General features: G+C 32.9%; 2 protein-coding genes across 2 annotated transcripts in view; one reads left to right on the forward strand and one right to left on the reverse strand.

Moving 5' to 3' along the window:
• Window positions 1-9079: 9079 nt before the first annotated feature.
• LOC107491834 (protein TILLER ANGLE CONTROL 1) lies at window positions 9080-10775 on the reverse strand. Its single transcript, XM_016112752.3, has 5 exons — window positions 10528-10775; window positions 10402-10450; window positions 9752-10317; window positions 9561-9681; window positions 9080-9254 (listed from the first exon to the last, which is right to left on the reverse strand). The coding sequence occupies exons 1-4, from the start codon at window positions 10531-10533 to the stop codon at window positions 9577-9579; spliced, it is 726 nt and encodes a 241-aa protein (XP_015968238.1). The 5' UTR covers window positions 10534-10775; the 3' UTR covers window positions 9080-9254; window positions 9561-9576.
• An 11829-nt stretch (window positions 10776-22604) lies between these two features.
• The window catches only part of LOC107491771 (uncharacterized), a 4580-nt gene continuing 3447 nt past the window's right edge, over window positions 22605-23737 (forward strand). Inside the window, exons 1-3 of the mRNA XM_052262717.1 lie at window positions 22605-22961; window positions 23055-23099; window positions 23300-23734. Of these exons, the coding sequence (XP_052118677.1) occupies window positions 22800-22961; window positions 23055-23099; window positions 23300-23734 (642 nt within the window). The 5' untranslated portion in view covers window positions 22605-22799. The remainder of the gene's footprint in view (window positions 22962-23054; window positions 23100-23299; window positions 23735-23737) is intronic.

The following is a 23737-nucleotide window of genomic DNA, read 5'->3' on the forward strand; positions in this document are numbered from 1 at the left end:
TCATTTTAATATGAATTTTTTATCTTATAAAAATTTTACTACATCATAATTGATCTTAACGAACAAAAAATCATTTATATTTTGTGAATTTATATGTTTTATATTTATTCAAAAAAATGTTATATTTATTATTTAAAATATTATATATTAAAATATATTTATTTACGAATTAATATATTCTATATTTATTAAAGTTTACTAATATTCTTTTTTCTATTACAGATTTTATTTTTTATTTGCTAAAATCGAATAATTTATAAAAAGTGACTGTGGACTAGATTGCTTACAATTTTAGACGCATTCTCTTTCTTTCCGCACCCACCATTAACCATTAATTACTCCATTAATGTGTATCGGAAACGAAATCACAACCAAATTAATTCATTTGCCAATGTACATTGTACCGAGCGGGGTAACTATTTTTTCTTTAGTTAATTATTATTGGAACTGGGAAAAAAATAAAAAATGAATAGAAATGAAATTATTACTAGTCAATTTTCTTTTTGTTTATTAGCCAATAGCCGCACCAACTACTTGCTTGTTGAAATTTTATTAATACGGATCAAGCTTTCCTAAAACAAAAAAGATGATAAAATAATAAAGTAATATTTTAATTATTAATAATTTACAAATAATAAATCTTATAAATTTAAAAAGTTTAAAATATTATTCTACCGCTTTATTAATAAATTAATAATCTCTGAAGATTTTTTCCTATCAGTATTATACTACTATTTCAAACATCAAACCTGTGGCATACACGAGTCAGGCATGTCACAATAAATATTTTAATTTATAAATAATATATTATATGACCGCAAATATGATTATTTTAAATTAACATTTAATTAATAAAAATTTATATCTATATTATAGATATTTATTATATACATAAAATATATAATTTTTATATATATAATTATCTTAATTTATACACATAAATTAATATATATTTTATATTTATATTTATTAAAATTTATACATATAAATTAATAAAATTTATTTATTAAATATAATTTAATACGTGTGTCGACTAAAGACGGACTACAATTAATAAAAAAATATTGACCCCCAAAAGTTTGTAATTTGGAAATACCGCAAAAATTTTGGAATTCGGATACATCAATTTGCTCAGGTTCGTTCATCGAAAACTGTTGTATTAGTATATATGAACTGCGAGTGCCTCAAAATGATATAATTGAAGAGGTGAAAACTCAGGTGAAGTCAATTTTACGTGAAGTTGATATTTGAGAGTCGTTAGATGAAAATTTAGTCAAATCAGTTAAATTACCTAACGACTCTCAAGTATCAACTTCACGTGAAGTCGACTGCACCTGAGTTTTCACCAATTGAAGAATGTTGCTTAAATTAATTAGAACTTAGAAGTAGATTGTGTGATGATTATCGTGAGAATTTATTATTTTTGATAATTAATTAGATATTAATATTTAAAAGTATAAGATATATATATTATTAAATTATTAGACTAAAAAAATTATTCTAAAAACATTGAATTGATAGTAAAATAATGATAAAAAATAATAAATTTTAATAGCCTTCTAATATTTTTCTTAATTAAAATACATTATTGTGAGCAAAAATTTCAAAGATTTAGATAGCTAGTGTTTTTGAGAAATATACAACATTTTAATTTTATTAAAAATGTTAGATGATCAATATGTTTTTTTTGAATTTGTCCTTTATTTAAACTAACTATTTTTTTTTCTATTTAAAATCTTGATTCGTTATCATTTCCCATTTTTCAATTCACATGCAAGAGAAATTAAATTTATATTTATTTCACAAATATCAGACTTAATTATGATAATTGAAGAATACAATTAAAATATTCACTCTTATATTTCAAGAAGCGAGATAAAAATATAAAATCGTTTGATTTTTTGTATTCATCTTAGTAATCTAAAATATTTATTTTTTTTAAGTTTTTTCTTATTATTATGATTTTCTAATCATCTATTGGTACGAATTTGAATTTGAGCAAAGCTTGAACACGTTAGATCAAATATAGAGTCTGAATAGAAAAGAAGCTCTTGAGTAAGAGTTGAAATTAAGAAATTTAAATATTCTAAATTTTAGATTTTTATTTTAAAAGATAAAGTGAAATTTTTCATTAAATGTTTTCTCTTTCATAATTTTTTTTATTCTACTTATTAAATAGTAATAGTTCATATTTTACTTCTTAAATAAAATTTAAAATGCAGAGAATCTAAATTCAAAATTAAGATCGTTCTCGATATAAGCGTGTTATGTTGAGCGTTGAAGAATAAAAGTCAAAATAAAAGTATTAATGTTCATACCATGGCCAAAAAGATTTTATTTCGACAAAGTAAACTGGTAAGAGTCGAAAGATTAATTGAAGTGTTTTATGAAAAGAATTCACAGAATAAGTTGATGCTTAGTACAAAGTGATCTATCAATTGTGATATTAGACTTAAAAGAGGAGTTTCGATAAGAGTAAAAGCTAGTTTAGTATCATGTGAAGACTATTTAATAAAAGCACTTAACAAAATTCTAAACAAAAAGGTTGGGGTAATCGAAATGCAAACAAATCACAATTAAAATGTGTTTAAGTCTTTAAGAGAAAAGTTCAAGTACCCGTAATTTTAATTTATATTAGTCAATAATTTTAGTTAGTAGTCTAAATATCTTAAGTTCAATAATTCAATACTATATTTTTTATCAATACTTTTAAATATTACTAGTTAATTGTTACTCAAAAATAATAAAAATGCTGATCCTCTAACATTGTTTCGTGTTTAATTATGTATTGATCCAAATCAGTAACTACCATAAACATGAGTAGAAATGATAAAGCTTCAAAAGAAAAAAAAATAGCTGCTCCCAAAATATGGATGACTTACTTGAGCTTCAAGAGTATTATATGTTATGTGAGATAATATCTTGGAGATCAAGTTCAAGCATTAGAATTGGTATTGGCCTATAGTTAACTTAGAGAATTATGTTATAAATAGGAATAAAATGTGATAGTATGGGTATTTATAATGTAATTGAAAATTCTAATTCCCCTCTTGGCTTTAATTCTAGAGATCTTTATTCTATTCTCTCTTATTTCTATTCAATTCTCTCTATCTCTTGATACAATATCATATTAAATGATGTTTTTATTGAGCTCCATGCCAACGACATCACCTCTTTCTTTGGTGATTTGGATTCAAGTCACATTCCTTGACATGATGCTCTTCCAATGTTAGATGGTGCAAATGGTTATTGCTGAATTCACTGTGCTTGAAAGCTGTGGAATACCAGAGGAACTCGAAAGCTCCACATTTTTAGGAGGTCGTCGAGAGACTGATCGTCGATCTGACAAGGTTTCGGTTCTGGCGACAACGCAATCAGCACTACAAAAAAAAATATTGAGTACCGTCGCATTTATCAGCGAAAATACAAAAAGAATCCACCAGTAACTTTATTCCCGTCGGATTAAATCCGACGGTATAAACCTCGCGGGTAAATGTTTACTAGCATGTTTTACTGTCCACTGGTAACTTGCAATGGATTTAGCTGCGGATTTTAATGGTTTAGAGACGAAAATCCAATGAACGCTACCGTCTAAAAAAATTCGATGGTAACGTTGGCTCCATAAGTTGAGTCTCGCACCACTGTACCGTCAAATTTTTTCAATGGTAAATTCGACGAAAAATTGTGTTTTTTTATTTTTTAAAAAAACCCTGATGATCGCTACTGTCGAAATTTTTCGTTGGTAAATCTGCTGGTAGCGTCAATTTTTTTATTAATAAAGAATAAATTAGTATTTTATCTTATAACAGTAATTTATGTTAGATATAAAATATCAAATATACAAAATCTAAACACGAAATGAAAGTTTGATAACAAAATACATATGATAGAACTATATTCAGATTAATCTTATTTAGATTCATCATCTTCTTTCTCTGGTTCATCATCCTCCTCTTCTAAGGTAATTTTTTGATCATCAAACTCGTCTTCTTCTTCTTCTTTTTGAAGATTGTCGTCGTCCAGTGGTAATGTGTCATCATCCATAACAGCCGGTCTAAGGGTAAGGCAAATAATATACTTGTCGTGTAATTTGAGATAGAATAAAAGGATCATAGTGCCTATATTTTCTGGTCACATTTACTTCAGTGATATTGTAGTCCTTGTGCTTTCGTGTTCCTTGTCGCGAACTTGGATCATACCATTGACATTTAAACATGCACACCTTGTATGTAGTGAAACAAAAATACTTTAGTTGAATTATATTGTGCAGCACACCATACCAATGAGAATGACCACCGCTTGAATCCCCATGAGCCCAGACTTTGGTGTTATCTATTTTCTTTTCAACCGACTATTATAATGAATGGAACCGATATCCATTAACATTGTATATCGGATAGCTTGTGCCCTTATTCATTAGGCCCTAACTAAGTGCAACTAGTTTCCAATCTGTTATGTCAGCTAGATGCATTCTGACGTATTCTCTGAACCAAGGGGTGAAATTGTTCAGTAATGTATCAAGATTTGTTTCTTGGAATAACCTATGATATAATAGGATAAATAAGAAAAGTTCAGTGTACGGATGTTTTAATTAGATGACTAAGATAGTATTTTATTAAATATAGGACATATGAAGACTTAAAAACTCACATCAAGTAGGATGAAACCTAGTCACAGTTAAGCAACACATTAAGATGTGCGGCATCGATTTCTTTTTTCTCTAACCAATATTCACTACCTGCACCCATTGCAACTCCTTTCGGAACAAATATTGGTGGATAGGTTGGTCCAACTGACAAGGATTCTCGCCTATCATCATTCCTTTCAACTCTTATTCTATGTGACTCAACATGAGCCTCAAAATAGAAGGAGTAAAATGCGGATGTTTCTTTAGCTAGGAATGCTTCATAGATAATACCCTCGATCTGAGCTTTGTTCTTCACGGTGTACTTGAATGATCCAATCATAATCTCAAATGGGTACATCCACCTAAATTAGATTGGCCTACATACTCTTACTTTGTACGGTATGTGAATTGCTAAGTATTCCATGACATCATAAAATTTCCAGACCTATTGAAATTCGAGGCAGACTAATTAATTCTCTGCTTATTAATTTTTTTGTATTCTATCCACATCCAATACCCATCAATGAACCCATTACGGTAGAGGTGAAGTGTTATATCCGAAGGTCCTAACCATTTAGTTAGCCGACACTTATAGCACGGACACTTAGATACCCTTTGAGACATAAACGGTTCCATGTTGAAGATATACACAATAAAGGTGTCAACCCCCTCAAAGAATTCAGGTTTTAAACCCCCTCATCCACTGTTATGCTTATCATACATTCATAAACGATGACTTGGAATCATCTTACAACAAACACCCTAAAATTCAACCAATAACACAACTTATTAAAATTTTTTAAAAATTTGATTTTCCCTATCCATGTCTCATATAATTAGAACTTCTCACCAAATCTGATTATCGTTTTCTCATAAACCAAACATGTTTTAAACAATTTAAAAGAAATTTCGACAGAACTTTCCCTTAATTTGGTGACATCCACCAAATATAGTTAGATATTTGCTTTGAGAGAGTGTGGGTGTATTGGGGTGCCGGTGTTAGAGAGAAAGAAGTTTATGTGTTGTAACAATTTTCACATAGTGATATTCTCTGGTTGTCATTTGACAACGGCCGTGATTTTTTCTCCGATAATTGGAGTTTCCACGTTAAATTCTTGTGTTGTGATTGTGTCTATTTTATTTCTCTGTCAAAGGTATTTTCTCAAGGGGGAATGGTGTATTATTTCCAACAAGTGGTATCAGAGCTTCGGTTCGGTGGGATTTATTCTTAGTATGCTCTGTGATTGCAGCCTAGTCTGACCTTCCACATCAGAAAAGAATTTCGTCCTGTGGCTTGAGGTTGATCTTTGGTTGCTGTTGTTGTTGCTGGAAGGCAGTGTGATACTGTGAGAGTGCAGTTTGGAAAGGTTCTGGCTAAGGAAAGACCTGGTATTTAAGTGTGTCTATTGTGACCCACCTCTCTTTCCCGGGGACCCTTCCTAGTACACGGTCTACAATTGAGTTATACTATTCCAGTATACGGTTGCAACAATGTTAGGATATTCAAGTGCTGTGAAGCTTGAAATAGAGAAATTTGATGGAAGAATCAATTTTGGCTTGTGGCAAATACAAGTCAAGGATGTGTTGATACAATCAGGTTTGCACAAGGCGTTGAAGGAGATCTCTGGTTGCTCTCTCTATGAGAGAAGATGATATTCTCTAGAAGACAAGAATTATTCTCATGGTATTAACGCACTACCATGGATAAGGATAAGTTGTGGCAATCGGGTCCACAACTGCACACGGGCATTGGTTGACGTTGAGATGCAAGGTGTGTGGCGGAGTTAGGTCGATGGCTGAAGAACTTCCAGGAAAAGCCAATTTGGAAGTTGCATCATGAATTTTCAGCAAGGTTTCGATTTGTACCAAGGCGAAATGCTTGGAGTGGTCTAATTCCAAGTGAGTATACTTTCATGGTGGAGTATGATAGTTCTCTGAACTATGATTGTCGGTATAGACAATGGCAGCAAAGAATTGTCGATGTTGACAATGGAAGCTGAAGATGTGTGACTATTTCAATTAAGGTGGAGATTGTTAGGATTTGGTTGAATTAGTCCCACATTGCTTAGGATAGCAAATGGAGTGGGTGACCTAGGCTATAAATATGAGGCTAAGTTCTCCATTTGTTTTTGCACCAGTCGGAAACACTTTAAACTTGTATCTGATTTTTCTTTTCTGTCAAAGGTATTTTCTCAAGGGGGAATGGTGTATTATTTCCAACAAATATATCTACCAATTTCACAGAAAAAACAGCTGCATACATAAATTAGAACAAACACATATCCAATAACACATCAACTCCTAACCGTTCTAGTGCATAATCCTTTATAACTCCACAATTTTTCAGTAAACAAGAGTTTCAAGTCTCTCTGATTGTGGCTAATCCACCACCACTCATAGTGGCTATTTTCTAGTTGGATCACAAGGGAGGACGAAACAGTGATGGCTTGCAGTAGCAAGCGACGACTTTGGAAGAGGTCGAGATAACACCGTAGCGAATAGCGAAAAAGAAAGACAGAGGAAGGACAGCGGTGCCGGGTGCACTGGAGGGAGACCGAAAGCGCCGCAGATGCTAATTCCTCCATGAAAAAGAGGGGAAGGAATTGCCCCCTTCCTTATGGGTTGGGCCTCTAGTTGGTGTGTTCAGTGCAACTTCATTTTTGTAAGGTGGGTTAGCTATTGGGCTAATTTTCAAAAAAAAATTTTGATATTTTAATGGATCTAAATGTTTTTAAACAATGGGATCTTGGTGGTAAATTTTTATTTTTTGAGCAGTAACACAAAAAATATTTTAGGATTCATAATTTCTTTTTCTAATTGTAATTCACATTTATATTTTTAATTAGAATTTATATTTTTTGTAACCTTGAAGACAAGATTGTTTTGAAGAAAAAGGTAATGTTAGGATTAGTATTGAACTTATAGCTCACTTAAAAAATCATGCTATAAATAAGAATAAAATGTAATAGTGTGGATATACTTGACGTAATTGAAAACTCTAATTCCTCTCTTGCCCTAATTCTAAAAATTTTTATTCTATTCTTTCTTATTTCTATCTAATTCTCTTTATCTCTTGATATAATATATATTATCATATCAAATAATCATACCAAAACTCCAAAAAATTTTCTAGTCACATTGACACTACGAAAGAACATAGAAAGTGCATGTGAATTTGGGGGCTATCTTTTTTTATTGTTCATTTTATTTTCAGTTTGTGTTTTAATTCTTTAAATTATGTTCTTTATTTATGGTCTAGTATTCAAGTATTTCTTTCTAATTTTAATTTTAATTTTGTTTCTGTTCATATTTGAGTTTATTTCTATTTACATTTAAAAAAAATTTGTTATTAATCAATAATACAAAGTTTACATTTTCTAATCCACTGCTTGTAAAATTTATTTTGTTACCTATAGTTGATAAATCTCAAGGTCGAATTCTAAGAGGAATCGTATCTATTCCGCAAATTAAAATCTTTATATAAGTTTGGTTGATACTTTCTATCGAGGTCAATAAATCAGAATCTAAGCAAAATGCTATCAATGCCCAAAAGATAAGGAGTGTTCACAGATTGGATTGGATATAGCCAAAATCTTTGTTTGATCCACAATAAATTAAACTCATCAAATCGGATTGGATCCAATATCCGTACTTTTTATACTCAGAGCGTATATAAGACATATCCGCAAAATAAAATTATATTAGAAAAGCTTATTTCTATAATAAAAATGTCAACAAAATTCAATTTTTCACTCTAATAAAACTTCTTTCATTTTTTTAAACGGTTTACTCCTAAAATATTATTAAACTAACTTTTCTTAAATAACAAAAGTAAAATAATACACTATATAAATAATAATTATTAATTGCAATAAAATACAAATACAACATATATTTTTTTATTTTTTTATTATTTAGTGTGGATTTGCAAATATAAATGCGATATTCACGATACGATCTGATCCAATTAGAATATGAATCAAATCATATCTGTAAATTGCAAATCAAATGCGTATAAATACTACAAATTTGAGGATATAATCCGATCCATGCTTACTCCTACAAAAAAGATATATGATCTAATTTCTAGCAACTTGTCTAACACTTATAAGTGTTTATACTTGTTAAACATTTAAAATGTCAAAGTTTTAATTTTCAATGAATTATATGTACAATTTCAAATTTTGATTTGAGTTTATAAAATGTTATCATTTTTAAAACACTAATAAGAATGTTTAGAGTGACTTCAAATCTTCAATATTATTATTTATTCATTTTAAAAAGTTGTTAATGTTCAAAAGTTATCATAATCATATATATATATTTTTATAAAAACAAAGTAAAAGATGGCTTCCAATAAAAAAAGAAGTCACAAAAATAATGATCGGAAATAAAATCCCACAACGACTGAAAACAATGATGACTGGATTCGAGTTTAGACACATCGATTCCAACGAATACAAGTGGAGGAAGAGCACAAAAGAAGATCACATGATTCAATTCCATTGTTCATAAAGTACACAAAAGCAAAACCTGAAGCATATATATTTAACTTGTCATAAACTAAATTACTTGGTATTTTCAGATAAACAGAGACAAGTTCCAGAGCTTAACAACTCGCCAGCCTCTGCATTAAGATCAAGATGAAGAGATATCAAATCAAAGCTGCTAAGACATTATAATTATCTATGTGAACGAATTGAAGGCTTTCATGTTAAAAAGGAAAATAGATATATTAAACTACTCTTCCACTTTAGCCTATGACAATAATAAAGAAGTCTCGTGGCCATGTGACATTGTAATTGAATTTATGTGTTCTGTTGGGTTGAATTTGTGGATCACGAGACTTTTTTATTGTTGTCATAGACTAAGGTAGAAGAGTAGTTTAATAAGATAAAATGAGAAAGCTAGCTAGGGAGAATTTGAGGCTAACCAGCTATGTTATTGGCTTAAATTAGAAGCAAAGAAGCTGTGTCGTTGGTGTCACTGGTTTTGGGATTCTTAACATCCAGCAGCTCCGGATGGATTTTTCTCTTTAACATTTTCTTCATCAACTGCCCAAATAAAATCACTTAATTCAATTCTTGAAGAATTCAAAAACAAGAGGAAGAAGATGACACTTACTTTCTTGATATCTTGAATTGGGTGTAGGTTATCCTTGTTAAGACCACGGGGAATGAGCTTCTTGGTGAAAGACAGTGCATGCATATGAGCATGATTATGATGCTTTCCTTTCATGATACTACTTTGTTTTTCATCTTTGGATTTTGCACCCTCCATCTTCACATCTGAATCCGCTAAGAACAAGTCTGCTAATGTGATCCTTTCCCCTTTCTTCTTCTTTTCCATTTCCTCAATACTATTCTCATCAGTCTCATCAACTTTCTTCACTTCTTCGAATGTGCTCTGCATCAATGGGTTCACTTCATTATCATCTTCACCGTTATAGTTCTCCTCATCTTCTTGTTCTTCCTCTTCTTCCTGGTCTTCTTCGCTTTCAAGTGCGTAGTACTGTTTGTTTTGGCTGTAGGAGTTCATCAATGGATCACAGCCAAGAGTGCCAATGGTTAGAATCCCATCTTTCCAACCACCAAACAATTCAGCCAAAGCTACTTGTTTCATCATTCCTTCACTATCCTCATTATTGCTTCTCGTAGGTTCAATGTTTTTCATGTTGGAAGCAAACCCATCTGATGAGTAAAAGCTAATTATTAAGCAACACACACAAAAAAGAAAAAAAGTTTACAGAGAGAATTAGGCTTGATGAACCTTACCCTTGAGAGTGGTGCTATGATGAAATCTTTTATGCACCCAGTTGAATATCTGCGATGATAGATAACATGATCAAGAATAGGATAAAAATTGAACACAAAGTGATTAGTAGAAATGCATGCAATGACCTTCATGATGGTGTTCCCTTCTCTGAGAGTTGGGTTGTGGAGTCAGGGAGGTACGTAGAAGGAGGTCAAACTTGATGATGATGATGATGATTATGATGTGGAACAGCAACAGGAATAATCAATGGGGAAAAAGAAAAACATTCATATTCATATTCATAAATCATAGCCATAAGGGATCAGAATGGTTCCTTGAATTACGGTTTGCCACGTGGCATCCCCATAATGTGCTCCTATATGGTTTGGTCTCAGTGGCATCATCGATGTGCTCAAATTCTTTTTTGGCCTGTGTTTATTTGCTGTAAGCCAATCCCTGATGTGAAATAATTGTAAACTGTTCATGAATACTTTTGATCTCCAAAACAAGCTAAGATTTGGTCATGGTCACTGTTGGCTATCTGAATGTACTTTTTTGAGTGAATAATTGGATCAGTATTCAGTACAGTACAACTAATAAGAAATGTACGCAATTGAGTACAAGAAGATGAAAATATTGAAAGGACACTCAAGAAAGACGAAAAGTAAAGTAATTTAAGTCTACATTTGGCATGATTTACCCACCAAATTGCATTATTATTCATCATTTCATTATTCACCAAGTTGCTAAGATACAGATTTCCACAGAAATGAAGATGTTGAGATAAATGAATGGTCATACGCGGTTGAATAAAATAAGGAACGAAGATATAAGGGAGAGAATTGGAGTAGCACCCATTGTGAAAAAGATGGTTGAATCACGTCTCAGATGGTTTTAGGGGTGTCAAAAATTCCCAGGAGGCGGGGATTCCCGTGGGGACTGCCCCGAATAGGGCCCCAATAGTGGGGAATTTTCCCCGTGGGGATGGGGATGGGGAGCAAAATTCCCCCAAGACAGGCGTGGGGATCCGAGCGGGGATCTCCGCCCCATCCCCGATAATTCTCCGAATATTTGAAATTTCTTAAATAACCTTACTTTATTTCTAACATAGGGTTTTTTAGTAATTTCACCAATTAAAAAAATCCTAATCCTATTATTCAGTCTTCCCTACTCACTGTGTTATTTGCTGCGCCATCTACTCTCTATTCCCAATCCTAACTCTCTTCCATTTCCACTTTGTATTAAAAAAATCCTAACCCTATTATTCAGTCTTCCCTACTCACTGTGTTATTTGCTGCGCCATCTACTCTCTGTTCCCAGCCCCAGCTCTCTTCCATCTCCACTTTATTCAAACTCCAAAACTCTCACAGCACCATACGTTGTTCTCTCCCACAACCCCAACTCTCTTCGGTTTCCACTTGATGTTAAAGACTATATCTTATTATTTTTTTTAGAATGGAAATTGTATTTTAAGATTTTATTTTATGAATTATAATTTACTAAGTTGTATTTGTGGACTTATAATCTTGGATAAGATATGTTTGTGTATTTGTAATAGTATTTTCTAGTTTTTTTTTTATTTTTTGATATTTTTTTATTATAATTATCATATGAATGTTAAACATAAGGGGTGAGGAATGGGCCCCACGGGAAATATGGGGAACGCGGAGAATGGGGATGGGGACAATTATCCCCCCACGACAGGGATCGGGGCGGGGATGAGAATTAATTCTGGGGGCGGAGACGGGAGCAGGGAGGTATTCCCCGCCCCCGTCCCCGTCCCGCACCATTGACATTCCTAGGTAGTTTGGACATGTGAGAAGAAGATTGATAGAACATGCAGTCAGGAGGGTGAATGAGTTGGAAGATGGACAAAGGGCGAAAGGTAGAAGAAGACCTAAGAAGACCATCTATGAAGTAGTCAAACGAGATCTACATGTAAACAGTCTCTTTGTAAACATGATACATAACAGAGAGCATAATAGTGTCGTTTGATTCATGTAGCCGATCCCACCTAATAGGACAAGACTTTGTTGTTGTTCTGATTTTCTTCTAAATTATATTTGTTTAACAAAATGTGAAAAAAAAAAGATTTATCAATGTTTGTGGTATATAGGCATAAGTAGGAAGCAGCTAATGGTAATAGGTGAGCATGAGCATGTGTTATTGCTGGTTGTTGACTAAGGGTTGTTCTTATTCAGGTTACACACTTGACATTAATTTCTATAATTTAGCATGCACGGTGGATATAGCTAACGTCGTTTATTTGTTTATTTTTCCTGCTCCAAATTCCATGGTAGCTACTACTGTTGTTTGTTGCTGCTGGCTTCAGGCTATTGTTTGAAAATGATTCTATACATCAGTGAATAGAAAGATCTTAAGCTTCATTCTTTGTCGCTGCTATGGTTAACAAGCACATGGGAAAGCTAATTAACAACTAGCACTAGTAGTATTATTAGTAACATTTTATATGTATTTTTCTCTGACTTGCTTTTTCCGAACATATTGCATGCACGTTCTGATAATAATCATGCATCTTCTCCCTCATAGTTGTCTAACAGAAACAATTAAGCTACAATTCAATTTTAACATTATATATATTATTGTATTAATTAGTTGGTTAATTAGTTAGTTAAGAATTAATCCGATGTTAGTTATTTTTTTAATACTAAAGAACTTAAGATCTAAGAATCCCATATATAAGATAATCAAGAGAGATTTACGTATAAATAGTCTTACTAGAGACGTGATACATGATATGACTCAATGATTTCGCCTAATTCATGTAGTCAATCTCATGTAATATTGTTGTTGTATATATAAAACTCAACTATGGTATAAAAAACAACATCAAAAATTGAATAGAAAAATAACAATAAATTTAAGATCAAATTCTATAGTGTCTTCTATTTATTGTCTAACTTTTATCTAATTTATCTCTTATAATAAATTTTAAATATTTAAAATTTATTAATTTTTATACTTTTAAATTAAATTTTAATTATTTAATATTTTTGAACAATTAAGCATCACTTTTAGATAATATAGCAAACACCTAAATTTAATTTGTATGTTTTGAGGAGCATGATTGAAAGACGAATGTTGGGATGATAGAAAGAGAAATGGTAGCTGGTGGAGGGTGTCCAAGTCCAAGAGGACATTGCCAAGGGGAAGCAGAGGCAAAAGAAAAGAAAAGAAAAGAAAAGATGGGGCGTGATCTTAATGGTAGTACTGTGTTCTTGACTCATAGTTAATTGTCTTGTTGCATTGTTAGGGAGGGCTAGCTAGCTTGCATCGTGATCTCTCCATGGCCCTCAATGTTACCTTCAAACACAAATAAAGCGCTTTGGATTCTTGTTAAATTAAAGTAGCTAACTCATACATGAAAGTAGAGAAAGGCCTTTTTGATTTATGCATTTGTTAATAATATATTGATCATCAGGTGGGTCATATTGACTGCTTCAAGATTATAAGCGTACAAATGCGTGTCACTTTGGAGTGTATGTAACTTGAAGAAAATTTACTAACGAAAAGGAACATCTATCTAATGGAAGATTGGTAGCCTAATCTATGCAATTTCTACAGAGGAGAAGCAGTGATGTACTGAAATCAAGAAATTATATGAAATGGAAATAGCCATTGCTGGCATTGGCATAAATTCACGTTTTGATGGATTAGCACTGCCTTTGTAACGATACCAGTATCAGAATCAGATAGGAAGATGGAATGTTATAATAAGTCATCATATTATTATTGGACGTATTAATGAACTAGTTATTTTTTAATTTTTTAACAAATTAGAATAAAACCGATTATTTTATAACAATAGCAATAAATTCAATTTTTTTTAGGAATCTAATTGTATTTTTAAATTTTTAGGAATTCAAATGTCTGTAAACAAAAAGTTCAGAGATATATTTGTCTTTTTATAAAAAAAATTTAAAGATATTCGATTTTGATTATGTAGTTCGATCGGATCAAATTGGGTCTAATAGTTATAAAACAGATAATTAGATTTATTATTGTTGCTATAATAAATCGATTTTGTTCTGGTTTATTAAAAAATAAATTATTAACCGATTTAATAAAAATGTCCAACAATAATATAATACATATAAATATTAAAAAAAAGATTTTTAATATTTTTATTAGAGTGGTCTTCTTATTTTAATACTACAAATAGGTAATAGATAAAACAACTCGTAGTATTTATCGACTATAAAAACTAAAAAGATTCTCATAGAATATATAAGATATGTTCAAAACTCGTTCTTGGAAAAATTCTATGAGAAATATTTTCTGGACTAATTTTAGCATTGGAGTACTTTTTACGCATAGAAACACCGCAAATAAACTGTGTCCTCTCTTTTTATCCGATCCCTACTTCATTCTGTTTATTATTTTAACTTTATAAGTTGTAGATCAATTATTCGTCGTTTTAATTATTTCTGTTTTTAAGCAGCTAGAAATTTATATTGTATAGACCCACACATGAAAGAGAGTTAGTGTGAACTGTGAAGGTATCAACGAAGTCAAATATATAAATGTGGTGGAATAATGCACATGCAGGACTTTCCACAACATAAAAGACCCACACACAAATTAAAGCCTAAAAGCCTGAAAGTAATTGCTCCGGACCTAGAATACCAAACTTGATGATAGGGTACGAATGTATATACCTGAATTTATATGCTAAATTTGGATGCTATTAAAATTTGCAATAGCACTCGTGGGGAATAAAAAAAATTACAAGATTTGGGGGAGTAGTGAAATATATCAATGGAAACCCTCGGATAGTTCTTCGGGGTTTAGGTCTCTAGTTTATTTTTGCTCTTATGTTTGTTTTTGTTCAATTCTGGAGTTTCACGTGCCTATGCCGGCTAGTCTATATATATATATCATAATATAGCTACTTAGATTAGTAAGATCTAATGACGAACCTCGAAATAACAGTGATTTAATTAGCCTAAAAGAACGATGAACTATTAGTTGGAGATTATGACTACTCAATGAATTTTATATTTTAGTTTAACAGGCCTCTTTAACAGTAGCATGCTGCCTATTTTATGTTAAAATTCAATTAACTCTACATATGTTATTACGTTAATTAAAGATATCAGTTTTTTCAGAATAATTCTATGGGTTTTAATAGTCAAAATCTTGAAAGATAGGTTACTTTTTAAATTTGTCTTTTGAAAGATTTTAATTTATCAATTAAATTAATTTTTTAAAAATTATAAATTAATTATTTTTGTCCTTTCATCACTTCATTAATAATTTTTGTTAATAATTAATGATATAAAATATTAACAGATACTATACGTTATACTTAATATATCCAATTCAACGTTAAACAAATATATTTATAAAAATTTATTAATATAATCGCTAGATTATATTACGATTAAAGTTTATTAACACTAGTTCTGTGAAACAAAATGAAAATTGTCTTATGATAATGGATCCAATTATAAAAATAACAATTAAGAGAATAAAAGATTTTATAAAATATGATTAAATTATTTGTTCAAGATATATATTAAAAACTAACTAAAATAATGGTTAACAATTATAAAAAACTAAATATTTTACTATTTTCAAATTACATTAAAAATATAATTGAGTTTGAATAATTATTAATATTTATTTTATAATTTATTTTATATATATTGTATTCCAATGGGGCAAAAGTCCAAAGAGAAATTACAAAGCTTAATCATGAAGGGGTAACGGAGCCTCTTTTACATCATTCAACAAGGGCTATTGAGACCGGCTGGAGGTGTATCCAGAAACTCTGTCTCCCTTTTGTACATGACGCTTCTCTTTGCTAATCAATCTGAGCATCTGTTTGCTTCCCTATTCACATGATTAAATCTGATTTTCCAGTGTCTATTTTTTAGTAATAGTATTAGTTTGAGAGTTACTTAAAACGTTAATTTAGATTTGAACGTGAGGTCCAGATTCTTTAGTGGGGCAGCGTTCGACCTCTTTAGTGTCAAGGTACCGTCTGTCTGAGTTTCTCGTGAGGAGGTGGGGATGGTACATATAAGAAATTCCGATGCTTAAGTTAGCAAGGATTTTAGACAGGTTCTTAGTAGGTTAGAACGTGAGTTATACCTAGGGGATGCCAATATATATTTATAGTAGAGTATATAACCACCTTTATTGGAGTAGTTCCATATTTTCTGATAGATAAGCGTTTCTTTTATCTTTAGAGTTTGTTGGGATCTACTTTCTAAATGAGGTAGAAATAATAAAAGAGATTTAAGGAGGCAGTTACTTGTTAGGTCAAGTAGGTCTGGACCTCTATGTTGGTGTCCGACCTCCTTAAAGAGGTCGGGCTTATCATAAAGTCCACCTTTATTGGTGGGCATTTTTGTGTTATTGGGCCTGACTTTTATCTGTTGAGCCAAAGTATGAATAGTACCCCTACTTGAGTCCATTCCTTTTATAGGTCGGGCTCAAACATTCCGTGGCCTCTGTTTTAGACGTCGGGTTTCAACCTTGTCGGTATTACCTGACGTATTTTAAATTTTTGAACATTAGTGGAGCTTTAATAACTGTCGAATAACGTGCAACAGTTGTATCCAGAGATTCACACCCTTTTGAAAAGGGGTAAAGGAGCTATTTAACTCATTTGTCTCTTATAAATAGACCTTTTTAGCTCTTCTTCTCCTTTCTTTGCTTCTATAAATCTGCTTCCTTTCTTTCCTTTCACGAAGAAATTGTTCTTGTGCTTTTTGGTTATTTCTGTTGTTTCCAAGACTTCTTTATCTTGGTTTATGGAGCTTTTTTGCTTTGTTGTTTGAGGAGAGGAACGTTCGTAGCGCACTACAAAAAAGGCCTATGGTCACGGTAAAAAACTGTGACCATAGCTAATAAAAAAGGTGACCATAGATCTATGGTCATGGTTTTAGACCTATGGTCATTGTTTTTTATCGCAGCCTATTCTCTCGTAGCCATAGGTCTATAGTCACGGTTTCAATTTTCAAATTCTGACACTTTAGGCCACGTTTTTTCAGCGTGACTATAGCCTTATATATGGTCACAGTTTTTACCGTGACCACAGTCTCTATGGTCACCCCTCCTTAAAACCGTGACCATAGCCTCTATGGTCACCCCTCCTTAAAACCGTGATCATAGCCTCTATGGTCACCCCTCCCTAAAACCGTGACCATAGCCTTATCTATGGTCACCCTACTTAAAACCATGACTATAGCCTTAACTATGGTCACGGTTTTTCGTCGTAACCATAGCCTCTATGGTCACCCCACCTTAAAACCGTGACCATAGCCTTATTTATGGTCACGTTTTTCACCGTGACCATAGCTTATTTATGGTCACCCCTCCTTAAAACTGTGATCATAGCCTTATCTATGGTCATAGTTTTTTGCCGTGACCATAGCTTATCTATGGTCACCTCATCTTAAAACCGTGACCATAGATAATTACAAATTTTTTTTATATTTTTTTATAGCATAATCATATCCCAAAATTTTGATAATTACAAAATCAATTTACAAAGGAAAAATAATTCAAAACATCTAAATCATAAAATTTACATTAATCATATCCCAAAATTTTGATAATTACAAAATCAATTTACAAAGGAAAAATAATTCAAAACATCTAAATCATAAAATTTACATTATATATAATTAGATATGTTTTTAATTCAAACAACACAAATTAAAATAGGATGTAATTTATCCATTACATATAATATCGGATAAAATCTCTTAAAAAAAGTACAAAAGACATCAAAAAATACCTAAAATTTAATTTTATAAACTTATTATAACACTTTAATGATTAATTGACTAATCCACCTCATCAGTAGCAACTTCATCATTCTTAATAATCTCACTGACTTCTTCCCCATCATGGGATTTCATATCCAACAAAATTAGGACCATTTTTCATATAATTAAAGAATTCTCTTTCCTTGCATTTGATCCATTCACATTCTCTTCATTATTTGAACCTTGTTTTTTGAGATAAATCATAGCAATAAATAAATATATATAAAAAATATGGTAGTAGATTATTTAATCAACACAAAATAATGAACAATTATATAAACCATATGATATCAATGATGTTCAATTCATTCATTTATGAAACGAGAATCACATTGAAATGGAGATTAATTAATTAGTTATGAGAGTTATTAACAATTAGAGTACCTATATAAGCACCATAATAGTTAGGTATAAGTAGGCTTTTGTATTTTACAGTTCAGTGATAATTCCAATCACTTTCTTCTTCAATTAAATCCATACAATTACAACAAAAGAATACTAAAATAAGTACAACAACTAAAATGACATGATTATGCACGCAATATCCAAAGAAGTTTATAACTACACATTAATAACATTCTTTCTCAACAAACCATAATACTCCTCAATCCTCATCCTCAATTAAAAAAACATCCAATTAATTAATTAGTTAATTAATAATCGGCATTAAGCGAGAAGTGATGAATTTCTAATCTCATAACTTCTTATCGAGACCAAGCATCAATAACACATGCTAAAACAATAAAGCAAGCAAAAGATCTTTACCCCACATCTATATACTGAAAAAATAAGCACCGACTAAGATAGGAGCCAACAAATTTTATTTTTACCAACAAATTCTAGGACCTGTAAGGGCTCAATTGCATCGCATTTTGACACACATCATCATACCTCAAAGCGGATCTTATCAAAGGGTGACCGTTTGTGACTATTTAGAGTTTTATGCCATTCTAAATGCTATTTCTATTTCATTTGCTTACTTCATAATTCACCATATGTGGAACTGTGTCAAAAGTGAGAAAAATAGCTCTCTTCTTTATGAAATATTTTTAACTTGCTTGTTTGAATATTTTTCAATTGATTTAAGTAATGAGTCCATAGAAAACAAAGTATCTTCTCTCAAAGGTGGTGGTGCAACAAAACAGGCTAAAGACAAAATTCTCAAGAGTGCTAAGGCTTCGGCCATAAATGAAAGTGAGGATGAAAGCCTTTCCTCTCCCTCAGCAGATGGTACCTGTGATTCACACAAAAATCTGATTTCTGGGATAGTTAAGGATGTCCTTCAAGAGTTCACTTTCATGACCAAACAAATGGTCAGATCAAGTAAAAAACAGCGCAAAAATGCATTGCAAAATGAGAAATCCTTGATGAAATCCTATGATCGGAATGAAGTATTTTTGAAGCATCTTGACTTGCTTGATGAGGATCAGGTATTGTCAGACAAAGATGAAGATGTTTTGGAAGTTGAGGAAGAGGAATCTAATGCTTAGTATTGCTCCCTGCTGCCAACTGAAGATTGATGTTTTGTTGCTTCTGTTTACTGAACTCTAATAACTGCTTTCTAGTTTCTCTTGAACTCTATTTTGGATGACTATAACAACTTTAATAACTCTGTTTGACTCTGTCTGATATGCATGCTTTACTATTTTGCTATGTTTACTGTTGTGTTTACTTGCAGGTTTTTCTCCTTGATAACAAAAGAGGGAGAAAGTGGTGTGTGAAAAATGAATTGAGATAGAAACATAATGGGTGAATACGGCCGTATCCACCTAATCTGTTTCAAATGTGAAGGAAATTGATTTTTGTTCTGATTTTGATCATCACCATGGGCTATACATATTGGTTAATATTTGGTATTTTGTGATCTTAATGGTTATAATCATGCTCTGTTTTAGGATATAAATTTATTGAACGTTAGCTTTGTTTTATGATCCTGTCAAGGTTATTGGTTTGATAAGAGGTGTTGAAATTTTGGATCAAACAAGTTTCCTAAGACAATAAAAACTATTTGAATATATCTTGAATATTGGCATTATTTCTATGAATGAATTGTTCAAATCAGGTTGATCAAAGCAAATATTTAAAGGGAGCTTAGTGAACAAAGGACAGGGGGAGTTTTACTTTGAATCATTCTTTAAAGGGAAGTTTCTTTTCCTAATCTTTTTCAATTCATTTTAATAATATTTCTCACCAAGAGAGAGATTGTTGAGTTTGAAAAATCAATAATTAAATGAAAATGATGAACAAACATTATTATGTAATCATCAATTGTTTGTGTAATGTATTTGGTTTAGTGTGGAGGAAAATAGATTAAACAACTTGGCCCAAGGAACAAATCATCAAGCCCACCTAACACAAATCTTAGTTCACTACAAGCTAACCAAATCTTATTATAGGCCTCTAAACTAAATAAAAATCAAAGATGGCCCGGCCCAAAACACTTCCAAGCCCTATTTGGTCACCAACACCCACACTCTAAGAAACTTGAACTCCAAGTTCAATTCATTTTAATCTCACTTAGCTTCCACCGAAAGCCAACAAAGAAGAAGAAAGAAAAAAATGAAAACTACAGAAGCTAGGGTATGAAAAAAGGCAAAAAGGGTGTTTCCAAATTTAACAAAGAAGAAGAGCTACAACCAAGAAGTTATTCTCTGTTGGTCTGAGAATGTCAAAAGGGTTCTTTCCATTTCTATGCTTCACCAAGGAATCGTGAATAAATCTACCAAGCCTCAAGCTTAAATCAAGCTACCATGGAGACAGTGGAGTCAAACATGGTCAAAAGCTCATCTACGCTCATAAACAAAACTTGGGGCCAAAGTCAAGCTCAACGGTCAAGATCAATGTAGCTAGAAAAAAAAGGATGAGAGAGAAGGTAAGTTGCATGTCTCAGATTCGAACTTCTCTCTCTTTTCTCTGACCAAGTCGCTACAAGCTTTGAAGATTGGAGAAGAAGTCAGCATTGGGTTGAACTTGATTCAAACATGGAAGCTTCACTCTTCTATAATAAGGGTGAACGACCAAGGGTTGAAGGTAACAGAGTAGAACAGAGCACATGGTTTGGTTCTCATAGCAACCTAAGCTGGTTGAGTTCTTCTCCTTCATGGTTTACATGTTGTATTTCTTTTTCTCAGTTTAATCTATCTGAATCTCATTGAAAAAGGTAAACATGGTAAGATTTGTAAGAAAAAGCCAATAAAAGGTTTGTGGGGATTCCCTTGCAAGTTGAGTTAGCACTTTACTGTTGAAAACTAGGTTGAGTCCTAGTCAAATTCAGATTGGGTTAAAATGTGGATTTGTCTCAGATAGGATTGGGTAGATCCTAGGAAAGTATTAATGTTTGTAATCTTGTGAAAAAAATAGTGAAATTCCATCATAATTGTGATGGAGACTGAATGTAAGCTACATTGCACTTAGTAGTTGAACCAGGATATATCAGTGTGTCACTCCTTCCTCTCTACTCTAATTCTGTTTTAGGAGACAAAAATGGGAGTCTCATTTCTCAACAGGAGGCAAAAGTAAAAATATCTCTTAAAATTTTGGTAATAATACAAAAATGATTTTCAGCAACAAAGGAGGCCAAGATTCAATCTCTCTTCTTTTAGCCACTAATAACCATCAATCCCTAATCGTTAGATCACGAAAACTATTTGCATTACCAAATAGCTTGCTACCCATGATTGCCTCGATAATAGACCCCACTAACATTTATTACAAACGTCCCTTCATGACCCCAAGACCAATAAATGAGCCTTGTTTGTTAAACGTGAAAAACTTTAAGATAAAGAAGGTCGGCACCACGTTGAGCTTGAGGGTTTGGATGCAAGTGAAACAAGCATAACGTCGGTCACATAAGACAAAAGCTCAACTTGCTTCCGACATTAGCAAGTCAAATACTAGGGGGTTGTGATTCATATCATTTATAATCGAACCGATGTTACGTTTTGGCTGGCCCGTATCCATACAAGCATATCAACTACTAGGTCAAAATCAGATAATGCCGCACTAAGAGAAAACTCTGCGACGCACTTCGGATTAGGTAGTGAAAATCTCAAATCAGTAACATACGTATCTTTCAAACATAAATAGTCCTGTTTAGATGACCTAAACATAGACACACAGAAACACACAAAATCTCGGATTAGCATTATTAATATGAATATTATTATTGATCGTAAATTGACTTGAACGTCGGAATCTTTTTTGGAGGTTCTCCATGCTGCTACGACGAGGAAGAAATGAAGGCGCAGTACATAAGAGAAGAGCGCCTCTAGTGCTCTCCGAGCTGCGACCGGTCTATACCTGGGAACCTCGTTCCAGACAGAAACATAATACATTATTGATTAATAAAAAGACCTGAAGTCAATCCTTTGATAGATTAGGATTTTTTTATTTTATATAGATTAGGATTTAAAATCATGAATAATAAACGTATTAAATTTGCCCCCATAAATTTTCAGCATAGCATACACTGAGCTCACACATCACGTGAACAGTTACAAAACGGGAAGGGCGAGTGTGAGAGGAGGGAGCGGTCGCGCCATAACAAATTCGCAACGAACTCATCATCAAACAAATTCCCGCTTCTTCTGATTCTCCTTCTCTGAATAAATTCTTCAATGGCACAAGAAGCAGCATTGATGGCCATGGAGTCTCAGGTGAACAACGCCAGCTCCACAAAAAAGCGATCAGTGAGGAATGACAAGCTTCTCCTCGACGATTACATCCATTTCCTTCGCTCTCGCCATTCCCTCGACCTCACCATGTGTCAACTCAATCAGGTTTCGCTTTCACTTTTCAATTTTGATCTGATTTCCATTTCTCCATAATCGATCTTCATTCCGACCTGTTTTCTTCTCTGTTTCTTACTTCAGATCATTCGCATTCACGGCTTCAAGAAGATACACCACGCTCCCAAGGTTCTCTCCCTCTCCCTCTCTCTCTCTCACACACACACACACTCACTCACTCACTCACTCACTCACTCACACACCGGCTAATTTTTAAGTTCAAATAAAAAAGAAGATAGAACACGATTACATTATTGTGTACGTTGCTTCTTGTAACTCTGGAACTGTTCTTGAAAACTTCGAGAAACTTCTGTGTGATTTTTCCACAGAAGGTGTTGGTGGACGCGGTGAACTCGCTCGATCTCGTGAACCTATCGCGCTCCACGCTCCACAGTAGCGTCGTCTCAGCGTTCGCGGTTCTTACGGTGGAGGACGCCATTGCCGATCTCAACGAGCTCAACTGGCAAGAGTGCTGCGTCACTTCGTTGGAGAAACTCTGCAGCAGCAACAACAACCACAAATTCCTCTTTCCTCCTTCATCCTCCGATCCTCACCATAGCCGCCTCCAGTTCGCGAACCACTTGCAGGTTGCGCCGAAAAGGAAGATCAGTGGCAGCGGTGACGGCGACGAAACGTGCTGCGGCGGCAGAGAACTCATCTCCGAGGCTTTTCGCAGCGGCATGCGACCGGCGAAGATGGTACCTAGGCGTAAGAGGAGCGGCGCTCATGCTCCTTCTGGTGCTGTATGCGCCTTATCCGCGACTGTG

Source organism: Arachis duranensis, chromosome 6 (assembly GCF_000817695.3).
Source record: "Arachis duranensis cultivar V14167 chromosome 6, aradu.V14167.gnm2.J7QH, whole genome shotgun sequence".
NCBI classification, from domain to species: domain Eukaryota; kingdom Viridiplantae; phylum Streptophyta; class Magnoliopsida; order Fabales; family Fabaceae; genus Arachis; species Arachis duranensis.